The sequence below is a fragment of the Muscardinus avellanarius genome (assembly GCF_963383645.1).
Source record: "Muscardinus avellanarius genome assembly, chromosome: 18".
NCBI classification, from domain to species: domain Eukaryota; kingdom Metazoa; phylum Chordata; class Mammalia; order Rodentia; family Gliridae; genus Muscardinus; species Muscardinus avellanarius.
Genome location: NC_137804.1, coordinates 45,163,395 through 45,183,781, shown reverse-complemented (window position 1 = coordinate 45,183,781; position 20,387 = coordinate 45,163,395). Strand labels below are relative to the sequence as shown.

The 20,387-nt window shown below is 42.3% G+C and overlaps 1 protein-coding gene across 1 annotated transcript in view; it reads left to right on the top strand.

The window, feature by feature from the left end:
• Positions 1 to 19,348, top strand: part of LOC308276671 (uncharacterized protein) — a gene marked incomplete at its 3' end in the record, with an annotated part of 35,231 nt that extends 15,883 nt beyond the window's left edge. The window contains exons 2-10 of the mRNA XM_080715494.1: positions 947 to 1,893; positions 2,867 to 2,919; positions 4,221 to 4,294; positions 5,476 to 5,504; positions 7,451 to 7,639; positions 9,077 to 9,300; positions 12,885 to 13,151; positions 15,447 to 15,562; positions 18,406 to 19,348. Of these exons, the coding sequence (XP_080571620.1) occupies positions 947 to 1,893; positions 2,867 to 2,919; positions 4,221 to 4,294; positions 5,476 to 5,504; positions 7,451 to 7,639; positions 9,077 to 9,300; positions 12,885 to 13,151; positions 15,447 to 15,562; positions 18,406 to 19,348 (2,842 nt within the window). The remainder of the gene's footprint in view (positions 1 to 946; positions 1,894 to 2,866; positions 2,920 to 4,220; positions 4,295 to 5,475; positions 5,505 to 7,450; positions 7,640 to 9,076; positions 9,301 to 12,884; positions 13,152 to 15,446; positions 15,563 to 18,405) is intronic.
• Between the last annotated feature and the right edge of the window lie 1,039 nt (positions 19,349 to 20,387).

The window sequence follows — 20,387 nt, the reverse complement described above, 5'->3', positions numbered from 1 at the left end:
TACAGCTTACACTGTAGAGGTGAAGTGTTTGCAATTAAGAGAGGTTAAATAATTTTGTTAAGGTCTCAAAGATGGTATGTGGATGGACCAAAACTTTATTCCAGAAAGTCTGACTTAAGAAACCAGTTTTAAAATAACAGCTTTATACTGTAACTTAGAAGAGTTATGTATCTGAAATAATTATAATAAGGGGTTATAATAATAATGACAATATCACAGCTATCTTTTATTGAAACTCCTACTATGAACAAATGAATTTTGATCCTTACAGTGTAACAATAACAACCTCTTTTTAAAAAATGGTATTGGGGATTGAATCCAGGGGCATTCTACCTCTGAGCCACAGTCTAACCCTGTTTTATTTCTGATTTGAAACAAGGTCTTGATAAGTTGCTGAGAGTGACCACAAACCTATGATCCTCCTCTCTAAGCATCTCAAGTGCTGGGATTACTGTCATATACCTCAACACCAGGACACCCTAATATTTAGAAAGAAAAACATTAAGACACAGTGAGTCAGCTGTTGTATTACTGTGAAGTGTCTGGCCATAGAATAAAGGTTTTTATGTTAAAAATTCATGTCTATTCACTACTGTAGAGGCATTACAACAAAGAAGTATGCATATTATCAAAGAAGAAAATAATACATGAAATGACTTTAATTACATTGGAGTGGTCACATCACATAAAAATTATCTTATAAAGCCAAACAGGAGAAGTAAAACGAGTGAGTCAACGATGTAAAGAGAGAAACTTTCTGTTAGAGGAAGTGTGAAGGATCACATGCATTTGGGAGTGGAATGAGCTGTGGCGTGGCTGAGTGATGACCGCCACTGTCAGGATGCAATGGACAGTCAAAGGGGTCCAGGCAAGGATGACACTCTACAGACCACTGGAGGCATTGGTTGGTTTTCTATTGAACGTTGACTTTTCCCTCTTTCTTCAGCAAATACAGCTGTAACATGAGAGCAGAAAACTACACAGGAATTTCCCAGTTCCTCCTGCTGGGCTTCTCAGAAGATCCAGAATTGCAGCCCGTCCTCTTTGGACTATTCTGGTCCCTGTACCTGGTCACCGTCCTGGGGAACCTGCTCATCGTCCTGGCCGTCGGCTCTGACTCCCGCCTCCACACCCCCATGTACTTCTTCCTCTGCAACCTGTCCTTCACTGACATCTGCTTCATCTCCACCACGGTCCCCAAGATGCTGGTGAACATCCGGGCACAGAGCAAAGCCATCTCCTACATGCAGTGTCTCACTCAGGCATATTTTTATGTGATTTTTGTTGGAATGGATAACTTACTACTGACCATCATGGCCTACGACCGCTACGTGGCCATCTGCCACCCCTTGAACTACACGGTCATCATGAACCCCCGGCTCTGTGTCCTCCTGGTTCTGATGTCTTGGGTCATTATGTTCTGGGTCTCCCTGATTCATACTCTACTGCTGAAGCGGCTGACCTTCTCCATTGACACCGAGATCCCACACTTCTTCTGTGAGCTGGCTCAGCTTCTGAAGGTGGCCAGCTCTGACACCCTTGTCAATAATATTTGTATGTATGTGGCAACTGCCTTGCTGGGTATGTTCCCTGTCACAGGGATCCTTTTTTCTTACTCTCAGATCATCTCCTCTTTAATGAGGATGTCCTCCATGGCCAGCAAGTACAAAGCCTTCTCCACCTGCAGGTCTCACCTCTGCGTGGTCTCCTTGTTCTGTGGCACAGGAATTGGGGTTTACCTCAGCTCTTCTGTAACTCATTCTTTACAAGGAAGCATGGTGGCCTCTGTGATGTACACTGTGGTCACCCCCATGCTGAACCCCTTCATCTACAGCCTGAGGAACAGGGACGTGAAGGGGGCCCTGGGGAGACTCCTCAGCCGAGTGGCCTCTGGTTCTCAGCACTGACCAAAGAATTGTGTAGATTTGTGTGCCCTTCCTTAAGAAAAATGTGAATTTTAATATTATGGCTCTTTCTCACTCCTAAATGGTACCCTTAATTTCTTGTATTTTCAGGGCACCTATGACTTTGTTTTTGCATATTTTCGTATTTGTTTCTCAATGATTTTCTCAAGTAGTTACATTTTTTAGAAAAGTTATCTACCATTCTGTACCCCAGGTGCCTCCATTTTAACATCTCTTTCTTACACGTGGTTTGTAAAGTTTCGTATTTGAAGAGATTTCCTACAGGTGTTGAGACTTCCAACGAGATGTAGAACACTTAAAGCAAGCATGTTTTATTATTATAAATTATATTATTTATGTAACAATTATTATGTAATAAATATAAATTTTATTATTATAAATGTTTTATTATTATTATAATATTTTATTATTTATAAAATGTTTTATTTTAATAAAACATTGTTTTATTCTGGCGTGGCGGTGCATGTCCGTAATCTCACTACTTGGAAAGCTGAGACAGGAAGGGAACAAGTTTGAGAGTAGCTTCAGCAACTTAGCAAGACCCCTTTTCAAAGTAAAAAATCAAAGGGGCTGAGGGTTTATCTCAGAGGTAGACCATTCCTGGGTTCAATCCCAGTACCAACGAAACAAAAAACCCAGTACCAACAAGACAAAAGAAGAAAAAGCAAAACCAACCAATGTTTGAATGTTAATGATCTTTACCTTAGTGGTATTCTTACCTTCCTTGGAAGAAATGAAATGAAAATGATTGAATCAAAGGGTCTACCATATAAGTATTGGGATTTTCATTTTACATGCTTGGCCTTATTTAATCTTAAAACACTTCTAAAGGAAACTTTTTTTTAATTCATCAAATTTCTGGAAGGAAAACTCTAAAGGTGGGTGGCACAATAGCCTGGAACCTGACACTATCCCACATTGCACTCTGTGCTATCCCGCAGGTTGTAAGAACAATGATTGTACTTTCAACGTAAAGATGGATCAAGTGTTGAAAGTGATAATGAAGGAAAAATACTAGTATAACAGAGAAAGGAGACTTAGAGAGGGAGGAGGGAAGGGAAATAGAGATACCGAGTGAGAGAAACAGTTTAAATAATGCTGTGTACATATGCAAAGGTATCAATAACAAATTCTGGCAAGGATGTGGGGAAATAGGAACTCTCATCCATTGTGGGTGGGATTGTAGGTTAGTACAACCACTAATGGAGGTCAGTAGGAGGTTCATCAAAAGACTAGGAATAGACCCAACATATGACTCAGTATCTCTCCAAGAGAATTAAAGTTAGTGTACTATAGCGATACACGCAAACCTATGTTTATAGCAGCACAAATCACAGTGGCCAAATTATGGAATCAACCTGTCTGTAAACACATGAATGGATAAATGAAATGTAATAACATGCAGTGGAGTTCTACTCAGCCATAAATAATAAAATTATGTCATTTGCAGAAAAATAGAAGTGGTATCATGTTAACTGAGATCAGCCGTGCAGAAAATGAAGGGTCATATGCCTTCTCTCCTAGGCGGAAGATAAAGAGAAAAGAGGAAGGAAAGGAGACTTCAGGAAAATGAGGACAGAGACCAGAAAATAGTGAAGGAGGATGAGAGTGGAAGGATGAGAAGGCTTGATGAAAGATACAGAACAAATAGATACAGCACTACAAATTGATCTTACTCTTAACATACACTTTAGACATGTCCCTCTCTGGGGAGAAGTAATCTTTGCAGGGTAGACCTGAGCATATTGGAGTCACATGGGTTGCAGCCAATTGTTTTGAACCAAGAAACGCTCTACTCAGTCCTTAAGCTGGAATTTTAAATAGTTATTTTATTAGTGCACTGCAATCATACATCACAGTGACGTTCAGTGTTATATATAACATGCATGTACAGCACTTGGCGTGTTTCCTTCCAGATCCTACCTCTCCCCTTTTTGGTTCCCACACATGTTAGCAAACCTGGTGGTGATACCTTTGACATTGCTGACTTTAATTTTAAGACCTCTTGTGGGCCAAGCAAGGTGTAGGATCTGGGGAATCAGAAGCAAAATAGAGTTAAACATTTTCTACACGTATATAGCATGTAGTTCTCTAAGGACAAAGTATGATGTGCTATTGCAGAAGTAGGAAACCAGTAACTTTGCATATCAGATACTTCATTTAAATTATAGAAAGTTTAATACTATCAATAAAGCTAACAATGCTATCAAAATTTTATTTCATGCTAATTTTATATACACATCACTTAGTCACAAAAGGAACACTGGTTACGCATTTAATCCACACTCCGTGCAGTTGTATGAACTAGAAATCAACTCAGATAACAGTGCTTCACTCAGAGATATTAATCACCTGGCTGTGTTCAAGAAGTACGCAATATTCAAAATAAAATTGTCAGATTCTGCATTTGAGGTGCTAAAATTTTCATTGCCTCTAACCACGAGATAAATTTGAGCAGAGGCCAAAGTTCTAAATCAGAGTACATCTGAGCAGCGCTTCTAATCTCTGGCCAATTTTGAGTAGTATTGGTATAAAATCTTAACTTTAGCTCTCCTCCTCCCCCTCCTCCTTCTCCTCCTCCTCCTCCTTTTCTTCCTTCTCCTTCTCGCCCTTCTCTTCTACCTTTTTCTCCTTTTACCTTTGTAGTACTGGAGATTGAATCCAGAGGCATTCTACTTCCCAGTTACACTTCCAGATCTTTTTTATTTTTTGTTTGAAAACAGGATCTCCTACATTGCTGAGGGTTGCTATGTTGCTGATGCTGGCCTTGAGCCTGTGATTGTCTGGTCTCAGCCTTTAAGTCTCCTTTTACAATCGGTCAGTTGATCATAAGGATGCAGGAGGGTGTGAACAGCCCTGAAGATTCTGAGGAGGGGCAAGAGGGAAACCTGGGCTGAAGCATCTTGTGTTTATTCTTTCTGAGCTCCATGCCTGCTCTCTCTAGCCCTCCTTCCCGTAATGGACACAGCGGGTATCTGCCACTGGTTTTTCCTGTGATCTGTCAGGAACCTCTCAGAGGACAAGCATGAGTGGTTATTCTCTTCCCAGAGTGGTGGGGGAGGTATAACTTTATCTTGTTGCCAAGGACAACGTATCAGGATTCTCCTGGCAGGATGTCCCATGTCTGGATTCAGACAGACCGGTCAAAATGTTTCTTTTATCATTTTTTAAACCTAACAACTCAAGAGTAGTTACATTAAAAATACCATCTCTCATTCCTTTCTGGAAGGATGAAGCAGGTCCTTGGAGGAAAGCTATGCAGATTGAGTGAAATCAGCCTCACGCCGCTCAGAGCATGGGGAGCCGTCAATATGGTTAATAATGTTAGGGTTCCCGTCATCCTCCCTCCTTATCATCCCCTTTGCTACCCTTCCAGGGAGCTTGGGGACAGGTGTGGGGATGCCATCGCGAGCTCTCATGGGTAACATGTGGATGGCAATGTAGCAAGTGTGGGAAGACAGTGAAAACTGCGTGAGCTACCTGGGACCCCCGGGAGCAAAGCAGAGCACAGGCGTCTACTCCTCATAGCTGTAATTGTGCTTGTTGGTAGCCCTGCCTTCTGGCCACCTAAACAACCAGGTGAGTCCTGATAAGGAGGAAACCACGTTTTTAATGGCCTTCTTCCATCTAGCATTATTCTCAGCACTGATTGGTTAAGATGCTTCTCTTGGGTCATGGCCAAAGAATACAGATCCAGTACAAATACACCGCCTCACACTGAGTGATGCTTTAAAACTCTTACCCCAGGCTCAGCATGAATACAGAGGGAGATACAAGATTCCTGGCTCAGACACCGTAGGAGGAGACACCTGCGTGGAGTTCACTGGGCTAGAGATATCAAACTGAGGGTTTGGAGGCACAGGTTAAATATTTACTATACCATGACTTTGATGGTACAATGCACGCAGGTTACAATTAGTCAGATAGGTAGATGTCACCGAATCTCTAAGGACTTTTTAATGGTAGCGATTGAACCTAGGGGCTCTCTATTGTTGAGCTATACCTCCACTCTTATTTATTATTTATTTATTTATTTATTTATTTATTTATTTATTTATTTAGGTGGTTCTGGGGTTCCTGGAAGCCCTTCTATCTCCGGGCTACACTCCCAGACCTATTTTTACATTTTTATTTGGAAACAGGGTCTCCTAAGCCAGCGCGCGCGGCTAGCTTCGAACCTGCGCGATCCTCCTGTCTCTGCCTCCCAAGCGCGGGGATTACAAGCGTGCGCCACCACGCCCGGCTTATTTATTTATTTTTAAAACAAGATCTCACTAAGTTGTTGAGGCTGGCCTTGAACCTTCTATCCTCTTTTCTCAGCCTCCTAACTACTAGGATTACAAGTATACATCACCACATAGGATTAAGAATTTATTAATTATTAGTGGGGGAAAAGAGGAGCTGAATATCCATCAAATTTTGGGGCATTTTGTCAATTCAGGAGGAAATTTTCACTTTCTTTCTTTCGTGTCTTTTCCCCCCTAAGACTTATCTGTAGTTTTCATTGTTTATTGGGGCAAATACATATACCCAAATTTGCATTTTAGCAGTTTTATGTCTACTGTTCACTAGCGTTAATTTTTATGTCTACTGTCTACTATTCACTGGTGTTAATTATATTTACTGTTGTGCAACTATGACTAACACCTATTTCCAGAAATCCTCTTCCCAAGCTAAGATTTTGTACTCATCTCAAAAGGTCCATATCCCTAATTCTCTCAACTCTGGCAATGAACAAACTTCTGGGAAACAGGACAAGTAGTTAAAGCCTGCAGTCTACAAAATCCATGGGAGCAGCAGGGAGCACCGACAGGTCTACAGATCCACTTTTGCTTCAGAACCTGTCTACGTTCTAAATACACACCACAGGCCCTGCGTCTAATTAGACGGCTCTTCGGTGAAGCCTCCTCAGGGCCATTTTGAGATCCCTGTTTCTGAAGCTGTAGATGAAGGGGTTCAGCATAGGGGTGACCACTGTGTACATCACTGAGGAGACCGCCATGTTTCTGGGAGAATGTGACACAGCTGACCCAAGGTACACTACAAGACCTGTCCCATAAAATAAGCAGACAACCGCCAAGTGAGACCCACACGTGGAAAAGGCTTTGTAGCTCCTGCCAGATGCGGGGCTTCTGAGAATGGAGGAAACAATTTTGTAATAAGAGAAAAGAATCCCCCAGACAGGAAAAACCCTCAATACGGCACCAATAAAATACACGATGGTCTTATTGGCAGAGGTACCAGCACATACGAGACTCAGCAGTTGAGAAGGTTCACAGAAGAAATTGGCAACTTTCACATCCTTGAAATAAATAAAGTATAAGACAATCAAGTTGTGTAGCAGCAAATCCAAGAGTGTAATGAAAAACGACACCAGCACTAAGAAGACACAGAGGTGGGGGCTCATGATGACCGAGTAACGCAGGGGGTGACAGATGGCCACGAACCGGTCGTAGGCCATCGCCGTCAGAAGCATGTTATCCATATTTCCAAAAAGGATAAAAAATGACATCTGTGCCAGGCAGCCCGCGTAGGAGATGGCTCCGCTGTGCGTCTGGAGGTCCACGATCATCTTGGGGACCGTGGTGGAGATGAAGCCGATGTCCGCCAAGGACAGGTTGCAGAGGAAGAAGTACATGGGGGTGTGGAGGCGGGGGTCAGAGCCGACGGCCAGGACGATGAGCAGGTTCCCCAGCACCGCGACCAGGAACATGGTCAGGAAGAGTCCAGAGAGGACGGGCTGCAGCTCGGGGTCCTCTGAGAGGGTCACAAGATGAAATTCTAGCACAGATGTTAGATTCTGAGGTTCTATACTGCTTGAGCACCTTTTGAGAGGGAAAGAAGATTTGGACACATGAAGTAAGTAAGCCACCCACACTGTGTCTATATTTTAAATTTAAATATCCACAGGCGAAATGTTTGCGTTTGAGATCTCCATACTTTCAGCTATTTCTTACTTGTGATAAACCTGAACTTCTTAGCTCTCTTTTCTTACTGATTTCTGTATTTTCACCTCTATTTACATTTACTTTAGAGACACTCAACTGCACAATGTTGGAGACAGTATTAGGTCTAACAAGTCCATGATCACAGGGAAACATACCCTTTCTTTTCTTTTCTTTTCTTTTTTTTTTTGGTGGCACTGGGGTTCCTGGAAACCCTTCTACATCCGGGGTACACTCCCAGACACACACACACACACACACACACACACACACACACACACACACATATATATATATATATGTATTTTGCTTCAGTTCCTGTCTACATTATAAATACACACCACAGATATATATATGTCTGGTAGTGTATATATGTGTATATATATGTGTATATATGTGTATATATATGTATATATGTATCACCTTTCACATTCCTGTTACATAGAACAAGGGGTGGGTATCCTGGCTGAGCTTGAAGGAAAGCTCGTCGAGAGCTGTGTGAATGGGGATATGACTGTGAACCTATGATGTATAATCACAATGCACCAGTAGAAGTATTTTAAAACCACAATCTTCGTAACTAATTTGTGTATTGGTACTTTCCCATCTGACCATCCAAACTGTCTTATACATTCTGATCATCAGAAAGCAGTGTTCCTTTCCTACATGTAATGTGTCCCTCAGAACTTACTGGGTTTAGTTGCTCGGCCGCTGTCAAAACCATGGGTCTAAAGCTGTTAGGTGTTAGTGCTCAGCCTCACTCCTCAGGATGGATGGAACTACGGCATCTTAGAGCAATTTTCTGATGCAAAGCGTGATGGGCGAAGAATGTATGGAGCCTGTTAGACTGGAACTAAAATCCTAGCATGAGTTACATAAAAATTCTGAATTTCTTCATTTTCTGAAAAAATAAACATAAGAAGGCACGTCTAACCTTGGGAAGATTTGCAGACAGATCGAAGCAAACGACATACAACACAGATCTTAGAGCCTGGCGCTCAGGGATCTCTCCACAGTGGTACATGATTTTATGATACTATACTTATCCTCAACTTTGTAATGCAGAGAGATTAGGGATCCATTTTATGCCCCCATGGATGAGATTTTTATGGAAAGTAGAAACTCTGTGTGTGTGTGTGTGTATAGGAAAGTATTGAATGAGGTTTCTGAGACCCCCAATGAAAGCCATGAATATAAACCTCACAGTGGCCATAGCTGAAAATGCACACATTGGTATCCCCTCCTCTGGTTACACACACTGTACGTTCATCCTGATGTTTCCAAATCGTCTCTCCTCCGTACCTCCTCTCCCTTGGCACTTACTGGGCAAAGCTGGGTCTCTGCTGGATCATGACCAAGGGCTGAAGATCCAGGGCCACTTCTCCGCCATATCTCTAGTGAAGGCCCAGTCCGTGTACGCAGATGACAGAGTGAGATAGAAACTCTGCGATGCAGACAACCATGGGAGGAGACGATGATGTACGGCTCTCACTCAACTGGAGCCATCACGCTGAAAAGTATGCAGGGACAGGCTGATTGTGGACGACTATATAAACTTAGGGTTCCATGAACAGAGCTTATAATTAGCCACATCGGCGCAGGTTCTCCAAATCTCTGAGGACTTCCCAATATTAGAGGAGAAAGAAAAGCAGAAAATGAAAATTCCCTGAAGTTATGGTCTCTTCTTCAAGTAAGCAGAAAGCTCTAGGGAATTATTGACTATTATTATTATTTTTTTTTTTTGGTGGTACTGGGGTTCCCGGAAGCCCTTCTACCTCCGGGCTACACTCCCAGACCTATTTTATATTTTTGAAACAGGGTCTCTTACGCCAGCGCGGCTGGCTTCGAACCTGTGTGATCCTCCTGTCTCCGCCTCCCAAGCGCGGGGATGACAAGCGTGCGCCACCACGCCCGGCTATTTCTTATTTTTTTTTTAAAGATCCATCTGTATTTCAAGTCCACTGTCTATTGTGGTGAAGTATATTGCCAATTTTGTCTTTCTCTTTTACATACTTTTATGGGTATATGGTAATTATACATCATATGAGGTCCAGAGTGATAACACACATGCGCAGAGCACTTGATGTGTTTACGTCCATATGCCACCCTGCTTCCTCCCTGTATACGTTTGTGATATCGGTGTTGATAATTCTGTGTATGTACACAGCTGTATCTGGACTGTTTTCTTCATAAATCTCTCTCCCCTTCTCGCCTCCCTTCCTTAACTTCCTTCCATTATCTTACTGGAATCTCTCTTCATTTAGCTGAAGTCTCTTTTTATTTCCCAATTCCTCTATAACTTTTACATAGGAGAGAAAATATACAAGCCTTCACTTTCCGAGACTGGCTGATCTCGTTTAGCCTAGTTCCAATCTTTTTGTGCTCAGTTCAGTAGCACCCATCACATTTATGGCATTGTTTAATCAACACCATGATTTGTCTCCAGAAACATTTCATTTTCCCACACTAAAAGTTTGCACCCATTCTCAAAAGCCAATATATTCATTGCCTCCCTAACCCTGGTTACTACCCCACTGTCATGAAACACGAGAATACGAGCCACAAAATAATTTGAGCAAGTCCTCAGAATTTACACATTTTGCTGTCTTTTTAAACTGTGTTACAAATGGCTATCACAGGTCCCAGGATTCGAGTTTCTGCTGTGAAAACTCGGGGCACTTATTATTTTTTTTTAAATTTTCAAAATTATTTATTTATTTATTTATTTATTTTATTGGTACATTGTAGTCATACATCTTAATGGGGGTACAAGATGGTGAAGACAGACATGCATGCATCACCCAATTAGCCCTTCAGGGGTAAATTTTTCAAATTTTTTTTTTAGTAAAAGTGATTTTATTAGCTCATTGCAATTATACAACATAATGAGGTTCAATGTTTTAAAAATCTTTTACACTGTTGGTGGAATTAGTAGAAAACTTGGTAAACTATGACTTCAAGTAACAGGATATTTAAATTCAACAATATCAAGATTTGCCTTCTACTTATTATTGCTCAATGGTAGAATTAGCCTAGGTGCCATCTCCAGTACTTCTCTCCCCCCCAAAATACTTTGAGGGAAAAACATTTTCTGTTATCATAAATGAGAAGGCTACGGGACGTAGAGGCAGTGTGGGTGGGAGAAAAGCAGAGTTTTGAACGCCACGTATGGATCTCACCCACAACCAAGAACAAAACCTTTACATCTCACGTCGCTCAAGTGTGTCCTTCACTCTTGTTACCCAAGTATCTGACGAGGGACAAACTTTCAGTATTCTTTCCCCACCCATCCTCTCCCTCAGCTCTTTATTGAGTTCTCGAGCCTCTGCTCAGCCTGGACCACGGACTGAGGACCCATGCCTCTCTCTCTGCTCAAATCCTGGAGAAAGCTCAGGCTCCATCCTCAGGACTGACATCAACAAAGTGTGAGATGAGGGATGCCTGATATAGACAGCGATGGGAGAAGGAGATGCAGGTTTCGCACTCACTGGACTTAGAATGACCAGGCCGAAGGGCTGGGGACACGGACTGGTCATTTGTCACTGCAGGACATTGGCGGCTCCACGCACAGGCCTTACAATTAGCCAGAATGAGCAGAGTGTGATGCCTCACACCTGCAATCCCAGCACCGAGAAGATGAGACTGAAATCACAGGCTTGAGGCAGGTCTTAGAAACTTAGGTCCTTCAACACCTTAGTGAGACCCTGCTTCAAAATTCAAAATAAAATAGGGTTGGGGGGGAACCTCAGAGGTAGGATGTCCCTGGTTCAGTCCCCAAAACAGAAATAGAAAGATAATTAGAAGGGGTGATTATTGTTATCCCAATCTCTAGGGACTTCCTAATATTACTAGTGAAATAAGAAGAAATTAAAGTCCATTAAGCCGGCTGTGGTGGCGCACACTTGTCATCCTCGTGCTTGGGAGGCGGAGACAGGAGGATCGCGCTGGTTCGGAGCCAGTCTCGCTGGTTTAAGAGACCCTGTTTCCAAATTAAAAAAAAAATTTGGAATATATATATAATAGGTCTGGGAGTGGAGCCCGGAGGTAGAAGGGCTTCCAGGAACCCCAGTACCACCCCCCCAAAAAAAAAAGTTCATTAAAACTGGGGGCTCTTCTAACACTGAGCAGGAAGGGTGTATATAATAATCACTTTTCTAATGTTGTTAGTTTTTTGAAAGCCATTTGCATTTTATTTCATGACTTATTATGTTAAAATATACACGTCAACAAGAGACATTTTAACCATTTAAGTGCACAGTATAGTGATATTAATTATGTTCACCGTGTGCAATGATCTGCGTCACGCATTTCTACACGGTCTCCTCATTCCCAAACAGAAGTTGTGTCCGCATATTTAGAAAAATTTCTATTCATCCGTTCTGTGCCAGTGTTCCACACCATTCGACTCTAAAACATGAGAAGAAATTAAAGCAAACACATTGAAAATAATGCACTGAACTGTTGGCATATAAGATTAATTTGGTTGTCTTCTTCAACCTACTTTCAAATGGGTGCCGTGGGTCCTGCAGAGGAGCCTCCTCAGGGCCCTTTTAATGTCCCTGTTCCTCAGGCTGTAGATGAAGGGGTTCAGCATGGGGGTGACCACTGTGTACATCACGGAGGCCACCGCACCCTTCCTGGGGGAATGTGAGACGGCTGAGCCAAGGTACACGCCAAGGCCGGTTCCATAAAACAAGCAAACGACTGCCGGGTGAGCCCCGCAGGTGGAGAAGGCTTTGTACTTCCCACCCGAGGAGGGGACTCTCAGAATGGAGGAGACGATTTTATAATAAGAGAAAAGGATCCCTGAGATGGGAAGAAAGCCAAGCATCGTGCCAATAAAACACCTGACAACATAATTAGAGAAGGTGTCCGAACATAGGAGATTAAGGAGTTCTGAGGGGTCACAAAAGAAATTGGAAATTTCCATATCCTTGAAGTTGGTAAAGTATAAGATGGTCAAATTGTGCAGCAGGGAATTCAAAAGGCTAAACACAACACATGTCAAAACTAGCAAGCCACACGCTCGAGGGCTCATGATGAGCGTGTACTGCAGGGGGTGACAGATGGCCACGAACCGGTCATAGGCCATCACGGTCAGAAGCATGCCATCCATACAACCAAAAATGGCAAAGAAAGACATCTGTGTCAGGCAGCCCGCATAGGAGATGACGCTGCTGTGGGTCTGAATGTCCAGTATAATCTTGGGGACCGTGGTGGAGACGAAACAGATGTCCGCCAAGGACAGGTTGCAGAGGAAGAAGTACATGGAGGTGTGGAGGTGAGAGTCAGAGCCGACGGCCAGGACGATGAGCAGGTTCCCCAGCACCGTGACCAGGAACATGGTCAAGAATAGTCCAGAGAGGACGGGCTGCAGCTCTGGGTCCTCTGAGAGGACCAGGAGATGGAATTCTGAGGCACCTGTTAGATTCGGTGTTTTTATATCATAGCCTGGGACACATTCTGGGAAAAGGAGGGAAGGAATAAAGAAAAAATAATGCAAGTTCCCAGCATATATTTTACTGCCAAGCTACATCCCAAGCCCTATTTTTTATTTTATAAGCCTTTTGGTTGAGTTTGTTAGATCTTCTAAGTATAATATCATGTCATCTGCAAATAGTGAAAGTTTGAATTCTTCAGTTCTTTTCCTACTTATACTCATCTGATTTACTGTTATTGGCTTACTGCTCTGGCTAGAGTCTCAAGTACAACATCATAAAGGCTATCTACAATAGGCCCACAGCCAACATCATATTAAATGGGGAAAAACTTCGAGAATTCCCTCTAAAAACAGGAACAAGACAAGGATGTCCACTGTCACTACTTCTTTTCAACCCAGTACCAGATGCACAATTTGATGGCCTTATCAATCACCTCCTTGGAGAATGTGGAAGTTTCTTTGGTCATCCTATGGAAGTTCCTAATCTTACCTGGACTGACACTTTGTTTTGGTACTAGAGATTTAGTCTGGGGACATTCAACCTCTAAGCTATACTCCCAGCCCTTTTTATTTTTATTATTTATTTATTTATTTATTTATTTATTTATTTATTTATTTATTTTGGTGGTACTGGGGTTCCTGGAAGCCCTTCTTCCTCCGGGCTACACTCCCAGACCTATTTTATATTTTTGAAACAGGGTCTCTTACGCCAGCGCGGCTGGCTTCGAACCTGCGCGATCCTCCTGTCTCCGCCTCCCAAGCGCGGGGATGACAAGCGTGCGCCACCACGCCCGGCCTTTATTTTTATTTTGAAACAGAGTCATGCGAGGTTGCTGGAGGTCTCTCTCCGGCTGTCCTTTAACCTGTGATTCTCTTCTCTCAGCCTCCCAATACTGGGATTGCAGCTGTGTACCACCATACCTGGCTCTGGCCTGACGTCCTTAAGAATAGCATCATTGGGGGCTGGGATGTAGCTCAGTGGCAAAGTGCTTGCCTGGCAAGTGCCCTTCCCTGGGTTTGATCCCCAGTCCAAAAAGACACACACACACAAAAAAATCCTCCTTAATAATAACATCATTGGGTATTTTTCTGGTGTCATACGTTTATTTTATCTCCCGTGTTGCAATCCTTTTCTCTTAGTATAACATTATTTCCTCTATTCTGTGAATCCTGACGATGGTTTGGAAGTATAGAGTGTTCTCCACCTGCGGTCTCACCTGTCAGTTGTTTGCTCATTTTAGGAAACAGGCTTTGGAGTGTACCCTCCATCAGCCGTCTCACATTTCCCATGGAAGCGCGTGGTTGCCCCATGATAGAGTTACCACAGGGTGTTGAATCTCTTCGACTATAGCTGGAGGAACAGGAACATTGAAAGCACCCCAACGGGGCTCTACAGCAGGACAGTCTAACCTCAGGTCTTGCGTCACCCACTAGGAATATAGTTTGGAAAATGTAGTGAAGATAAACATCTCGATCTTAAAAATCGCCTCTCTGGTCACAGTGCTTTAGTGAATCAGTGGCTTGAATGTATCAGCATGTTTTATGGTAGAATATTGCCTGGAAGGGATGAGGAGTGGAGGGAATATAGACTTTTTAAAAAAAAATGATAGTCTCAGTTTGGGGAGGCGAAGAATTTCTGGAGATGTGTGATGGTGAGTTTCATACCAATGTGAAGGTAATTAATGTCAGGAAGAGTGCATGCAACATTGTTAAAATTGGAAGTTTTTTGTTGTGTGTATTATCCCAATAAAAATCACAAGCAAAGCATATAGATCTTTAAAAATTATGATAGGAGTTGGGCACAAAGGTGCATACCTGATATCCTAGCACTTGGGAGCCTGAGACAGGAGGATTGCAAGTTTGAATCTAGTCTCAGTAACTTAGTGAGATCCTCTGTAACTTAGTAGATCTTGTTTAAGCAACACAATAGGCTGGGAGCGTAGCTCAGAGGTAAAATGCTTCTGTGTTTGATCCCTATTACTGAGAAGAAGAAAAGAAAAAAAAAAGAAAGATATAAAAATAGAAAATAGTAACACAAGCTTTATACTGAGTAGAAAAATGTTAGGAAGTCCTTAGAGGTTGAAGTAACAGTGAGCCGATATGGCTAATTGTGAGCTCTGTGCACCAAGCCCCAAGAGCTCCTTGATAATTAATAGCCTGTCCCTCCAGACCTTGTCTGATGACTCAAGTACAGTGGACTCGCTGCCTGGGGTGCCTCGGGAGACTACTTCAGGATGGCTTTCTGCAGGAGGGTATGCCCAGTTCTGAGGACTGAGGCTGAGTATTCCTTGTGTACCAGACATATGAGGTTCTTTGGATTTGAACTCTTTGGTCATGGCCCAGCAAAGAAACATGGCAATTGAGTAAGTGCAGAGGGGACCCGGGCTTGTGTGAGAACTCTCAGAAGTATTATTGTTTTCTCACCTTGGAGCTGGGTAGCCATATGGGAGGCAATATTTCATCTCTGAGGACTGTGGAGTTTATGTTCCTGGTTGTGGGATGAGAATCAGAAATCTGCTTCAAGATTTGCTTTCCAGCCAGATGAAGTGGCACACATCTCTTACGTGGGAGGCTGAGACTGGAGGCTCACAGTTGGGGGCCAGCCTTAGCAACTCAGATTCTCAGCAATTTAGTGAGATCCTGTTTCAAATAAAAATAAAAAGGGCTGGGGGGTTAGAGTCTCACCAAGTTGTTGAGGCTGTTCTCAAACCTTTAATCTTCCTAAGGACTGGGATTACAGTAAAGCAGCACCACACAGGACTGGCCCCTCTGCTCTTGTTCAAGGCCTCCAGCTGTACCCAAAGCTACTACTGGCTTCCAGATCAATCCAGCAAAACCCTCTCCCAAGGCAATTTCCCTGACTTTAGAAATCTGTGCAGTATAAGAGGGATGATTAGCTATCAAGGCAACTATAGAAATGTAGACATATAATAATTCAGTACATGATTATAATAATAATTCAAATTTCTCTCTGTCCACATCCTAGGATATCCTGGAAGTTGTACACACACTCTCATCTGTATTTATAATCAGCCCATCCAAACTCAAAAGGAGACAGTGTCAGGTCTCAATTTCATTTCCACTCAGGAAACCATAATGAATTCTAAAATTTTACTTACATGTACCTGCAATTTGTGGAGATCTTTGGTTCTCCACTTAGAATTTTCTGTTGTCTGGGACACAATAAAACATTTTCCAGCATCATACTCAGAGTCTAACAAATTATCTTAGGACCTTGTCAGCTCTGCAGAATTATTTTAGTATCTCTGAGGCTCAGTGTTGTCATCTAAGTTGATTTTTAGATGCTATGAGTGAAGTCAGAGAGCATCAAAATAGAACAGCTGCTTCCTATATGACTACTATGTAATGACTATTTTATTTTATTTTATTTTTGGTTTTTTTTTTGTAATGACTATTTTAAAAGGAAAAATAAAAAATTCAATCATCTGTCATTTATTAATGATGTTTAAAGACAAACAACATTTGACTAAGCACTTACATTCAGGAAAGCTGGACATCCGGAAAGCAAGAAGGAAGGAATCCCTAGGAGATGCCTGACACAGAAAAATTATTATTTTTTAAAATTTTGAACCATTGATTTTGACTTACTGTTCACACAGTGCAGTTGTGGCTCTGTTTATAAATACTCTTGTCGCGAGAAATTATACCTTTGTGTTAGAAATACATAAAGCACATTTGCCTTTTAATTTTCTTTTTTTATTCTTTTTGGTACATTGTAATTACACATCAAAATAAGATTCAGAGGCATCCAATTAAACATGCACACAAGGTATGTTTCCCTCCAAATCCTACTGCCCTCCTTCTACCTCCTCTGCATGTTAGGGTTTGTGTTGGTAGCTTGACACACGTCCTCGGCCTTATCTCAACTGTAGGCTTCATGACGTTCCTGTCCTCCCTCTCCTAAACCCTCCACTGTCCCACTGAAGTCTCTGTTCCTTTCTCTGAGGTCTCTTCTGTTTCGTATTTCTCTGTAGCTTTCACCTATGAGAGAAAACTATCTGCTTTCTGAAAATGTCTAGTCTCACTCAATATAATAGTCTCATGTTCCATTCATTTTCCTGGAAATGACATAGTTATTTTCTTTATTAAGAATATTTTGATCGCCAGGCGTGGTGGCGCACGCTCGTAATCCCCGCGCTTGGGAGGCAGAGACAGGAGGATCGCGCAGGTTCGAAGCCAGCCTCGCTGGCTTAGGAGACCCTGTTTCCAAATAAAAGTATAAAATAGGTCTGTGAGTGTAACCCGGAGGTAGAGGGGCTTCCAGGAACCCCAGTACCACAAATAAATAAATAAATAAATAAATAAATAAATAAATAAATAAATAGAATATTTTGTTTTACTGGGACTGAACCCAGGGGCATTATATATTCAAGCTATTCACCCTGCCCTATTTTATTATTTTATTTTATTTATTTATTTTTTGGTGGTACTGGGGTTCCTGGAAGCCCTTCTACCTCCGGGCTACACTCCCAGACCTATTTTTACATTTTTATTTGGAAACAGGGTCTCCTAAGCCAGTGCGATCCTCCTGTCTCTGCCTCCCAAGCGTGGGGATTACAAGCGTGCACCACCACGCCGGCTATTATTTTATTTTGAAACAGGGTCTTAGTAAGTCGCAGATGGCCTCCCTGAGTAGCTGAGGCTGAACATGAACCTGTGGTCCTCCTGTCTCAGCCTCCCAAGTACTGTGATGATAAGTGTGAGTCACCACACCTGGCTTAGAAAAACTTTTTGAAGCAGAGGATATTTCTTGTTCTTTCTTTTTCTTAGAAGCATGGGTGGTACTTTACTGAGATCATGGACGTGATATCTCTAATGTTCTTGTTCTTGGTCTTTGCAAATTGCTTAGTTGAGTGTCTCTGAAGTAGTTGTATATGGAAGGAGGAAATCAACCCAGAAACCAGTGATGGCAGAGCCCTAAAAATCTGGTTTATTACAAATGAGAACTATCACTAACGTATATGGAGCTCAAGTGGGAATATTTTACTTGTGAATACACGAATTCAAGATATATAGAGTGCTGGGTGACTTTATTACATTTTTCATTTTCCATTCCCCCTCTCTTTTTAAAAAGGTGTCCAAGCAATACAGAAGCACACAATCTAACACGTGTCTTAGAATTCCACCTCCTGAGCCTCTCAGAGGACCCAGAGCTGCAGCCCGTGCTCTCTGGGCTCTTCCTGACCATGTACCTGGTCGCGGTGCTGGGGAACCTGCTCATCGTCCTGGCCGTCGGCTCCGACCCCCGCCTCCACACCCCCATGTACTTCTTCCTCTGCAACCTGTCCTTGGCGGACATCGGCTTCATCTCCACCACGGTCCCCAAGATGATTGTGGACATTTTAACTCGCAGCAGAGCCATCTCCTACGCAGGCTGCCTGGTACAGATGTCTCTTTTTACCATCTTTGGATGCATGGATGACCTGCTTCTAACGGTGATGGCCTATGACCGGTTCGTGGCCATCTGTCACCCCCTGCACTACTCAGTGGTCATGAACCCCCGCCTCTGCGTCTTCTTAGTTTTGGCTTCTTTTATGATTAGCCTTCTGGATTCCCAGCTGCACAACTGGATTGCCTCACGACTCCCCTACTTCAGGATTGTTAAAATTGATAATTTCTTCTGTGATCCTTCTCAGCTCTTTAATCTTACCTGTTCTGACACCCTCACTAACACTATTATCATGTATTTTACGGGTGCCATGTTTGGATTTTTCCCCATCACAGGGATTCTTTTCTCTTACTACAAAATTGCTTCTTCCATTCTGAGAATCCAGTCTTCGGGTGGGAAGTACAAAGCCTTCTCCACCTGTGGGTCTCACCTGACAGTTGTTTGCTTGTTCTACGGAACAGGCCTTGGTGTGTACCTTGGTTCAGCCATGTCATCTTCCCCAAGGGAGAATGCAGTATCTTCATTAATGTACACCGTGGTCACCCCTATGCTGAACCCCTTCATCTACAGCCTTAGGAACAGGGACATTAAAAGGGCCCTGAGGAGGCTCCTCTGCAGGACCTCATAAACCCTTCCATCCTTTATCAGCTATGTGGGTTTTTTATGTATGTTGTTTTTTTTGTATTCTTCCTGGTCCTCTACGAGAGAAGTAGCTGGGAAAGATTTCCCCCCCATTCTTCAGACTCTGTATCAAGACGTGTTTCCTTTGCTGCGTGGAAGCTTTTTAATTTGATGTCATACCATTTATTAATTTTCTCAGTTGTATTTGCTGAGCTTTGGAAGTCTTAACGAGAAAGTCTTTACCGGTACCAATATGTTAGAGATGGTTTTCTGAGCCTTCCAGTAATTGCACATTTCTAGTGTAATTTCTAATTCTTTAATCTGTCTTCAGTTGACTTTCTTGCAGGGTGAGAAATAAAAATCAGATTTCATTCTTCTGTGTGTGGATATCCAGTTTTGAAGAAATACAATTTGTAAAACAAACATGGAAAAAATCCAACATTATAAGTAATAAGAAAAATGCAACTCAAAACTGCAGGAGAGTTAATCTAACTACAGCTTGAATGGAAATATTCAAGAATGAAAAGGATAATAAATGCTGGTGAGGATGTGGAGAAAGATGAATTCTTATACACTGTTCCGGGGATTGTAAATTAGTGTAACCTGTATGGAAAACAGCATAGAGGGCCTTCAGAATATTAGAAATGGCTGGGTATGGTGGCATATGCCTGTAATCTCAGGACTTGGGAGGCTGAGATAAAAGAACCACAGGTTCAAGGCCAGCCTCAGCAACTTAGCAAGACCCTTAGAAACTCAGCAAGACCTTATTTCAAAATATAAAATAAAAATACTGGGGATTTGTATCAAAAATAAAATGCCCCTGGTTTCAGACTTCAATCCCCAAAGACTGGGAGTGGAACCATTATATGGCCCAATTATGCTACTCAGTATCTTTAAAAATATTAAAGTCAGAATACTGCAATAATACATACATACCCATGTTTATTGACAGCATAATTCACAGAAGCCAACTTATGGTAACAACCTAGGCATTCACTGATGCATGAATGAATCAAGAAAATGTTATATAGCCAGGCATGGTGGAG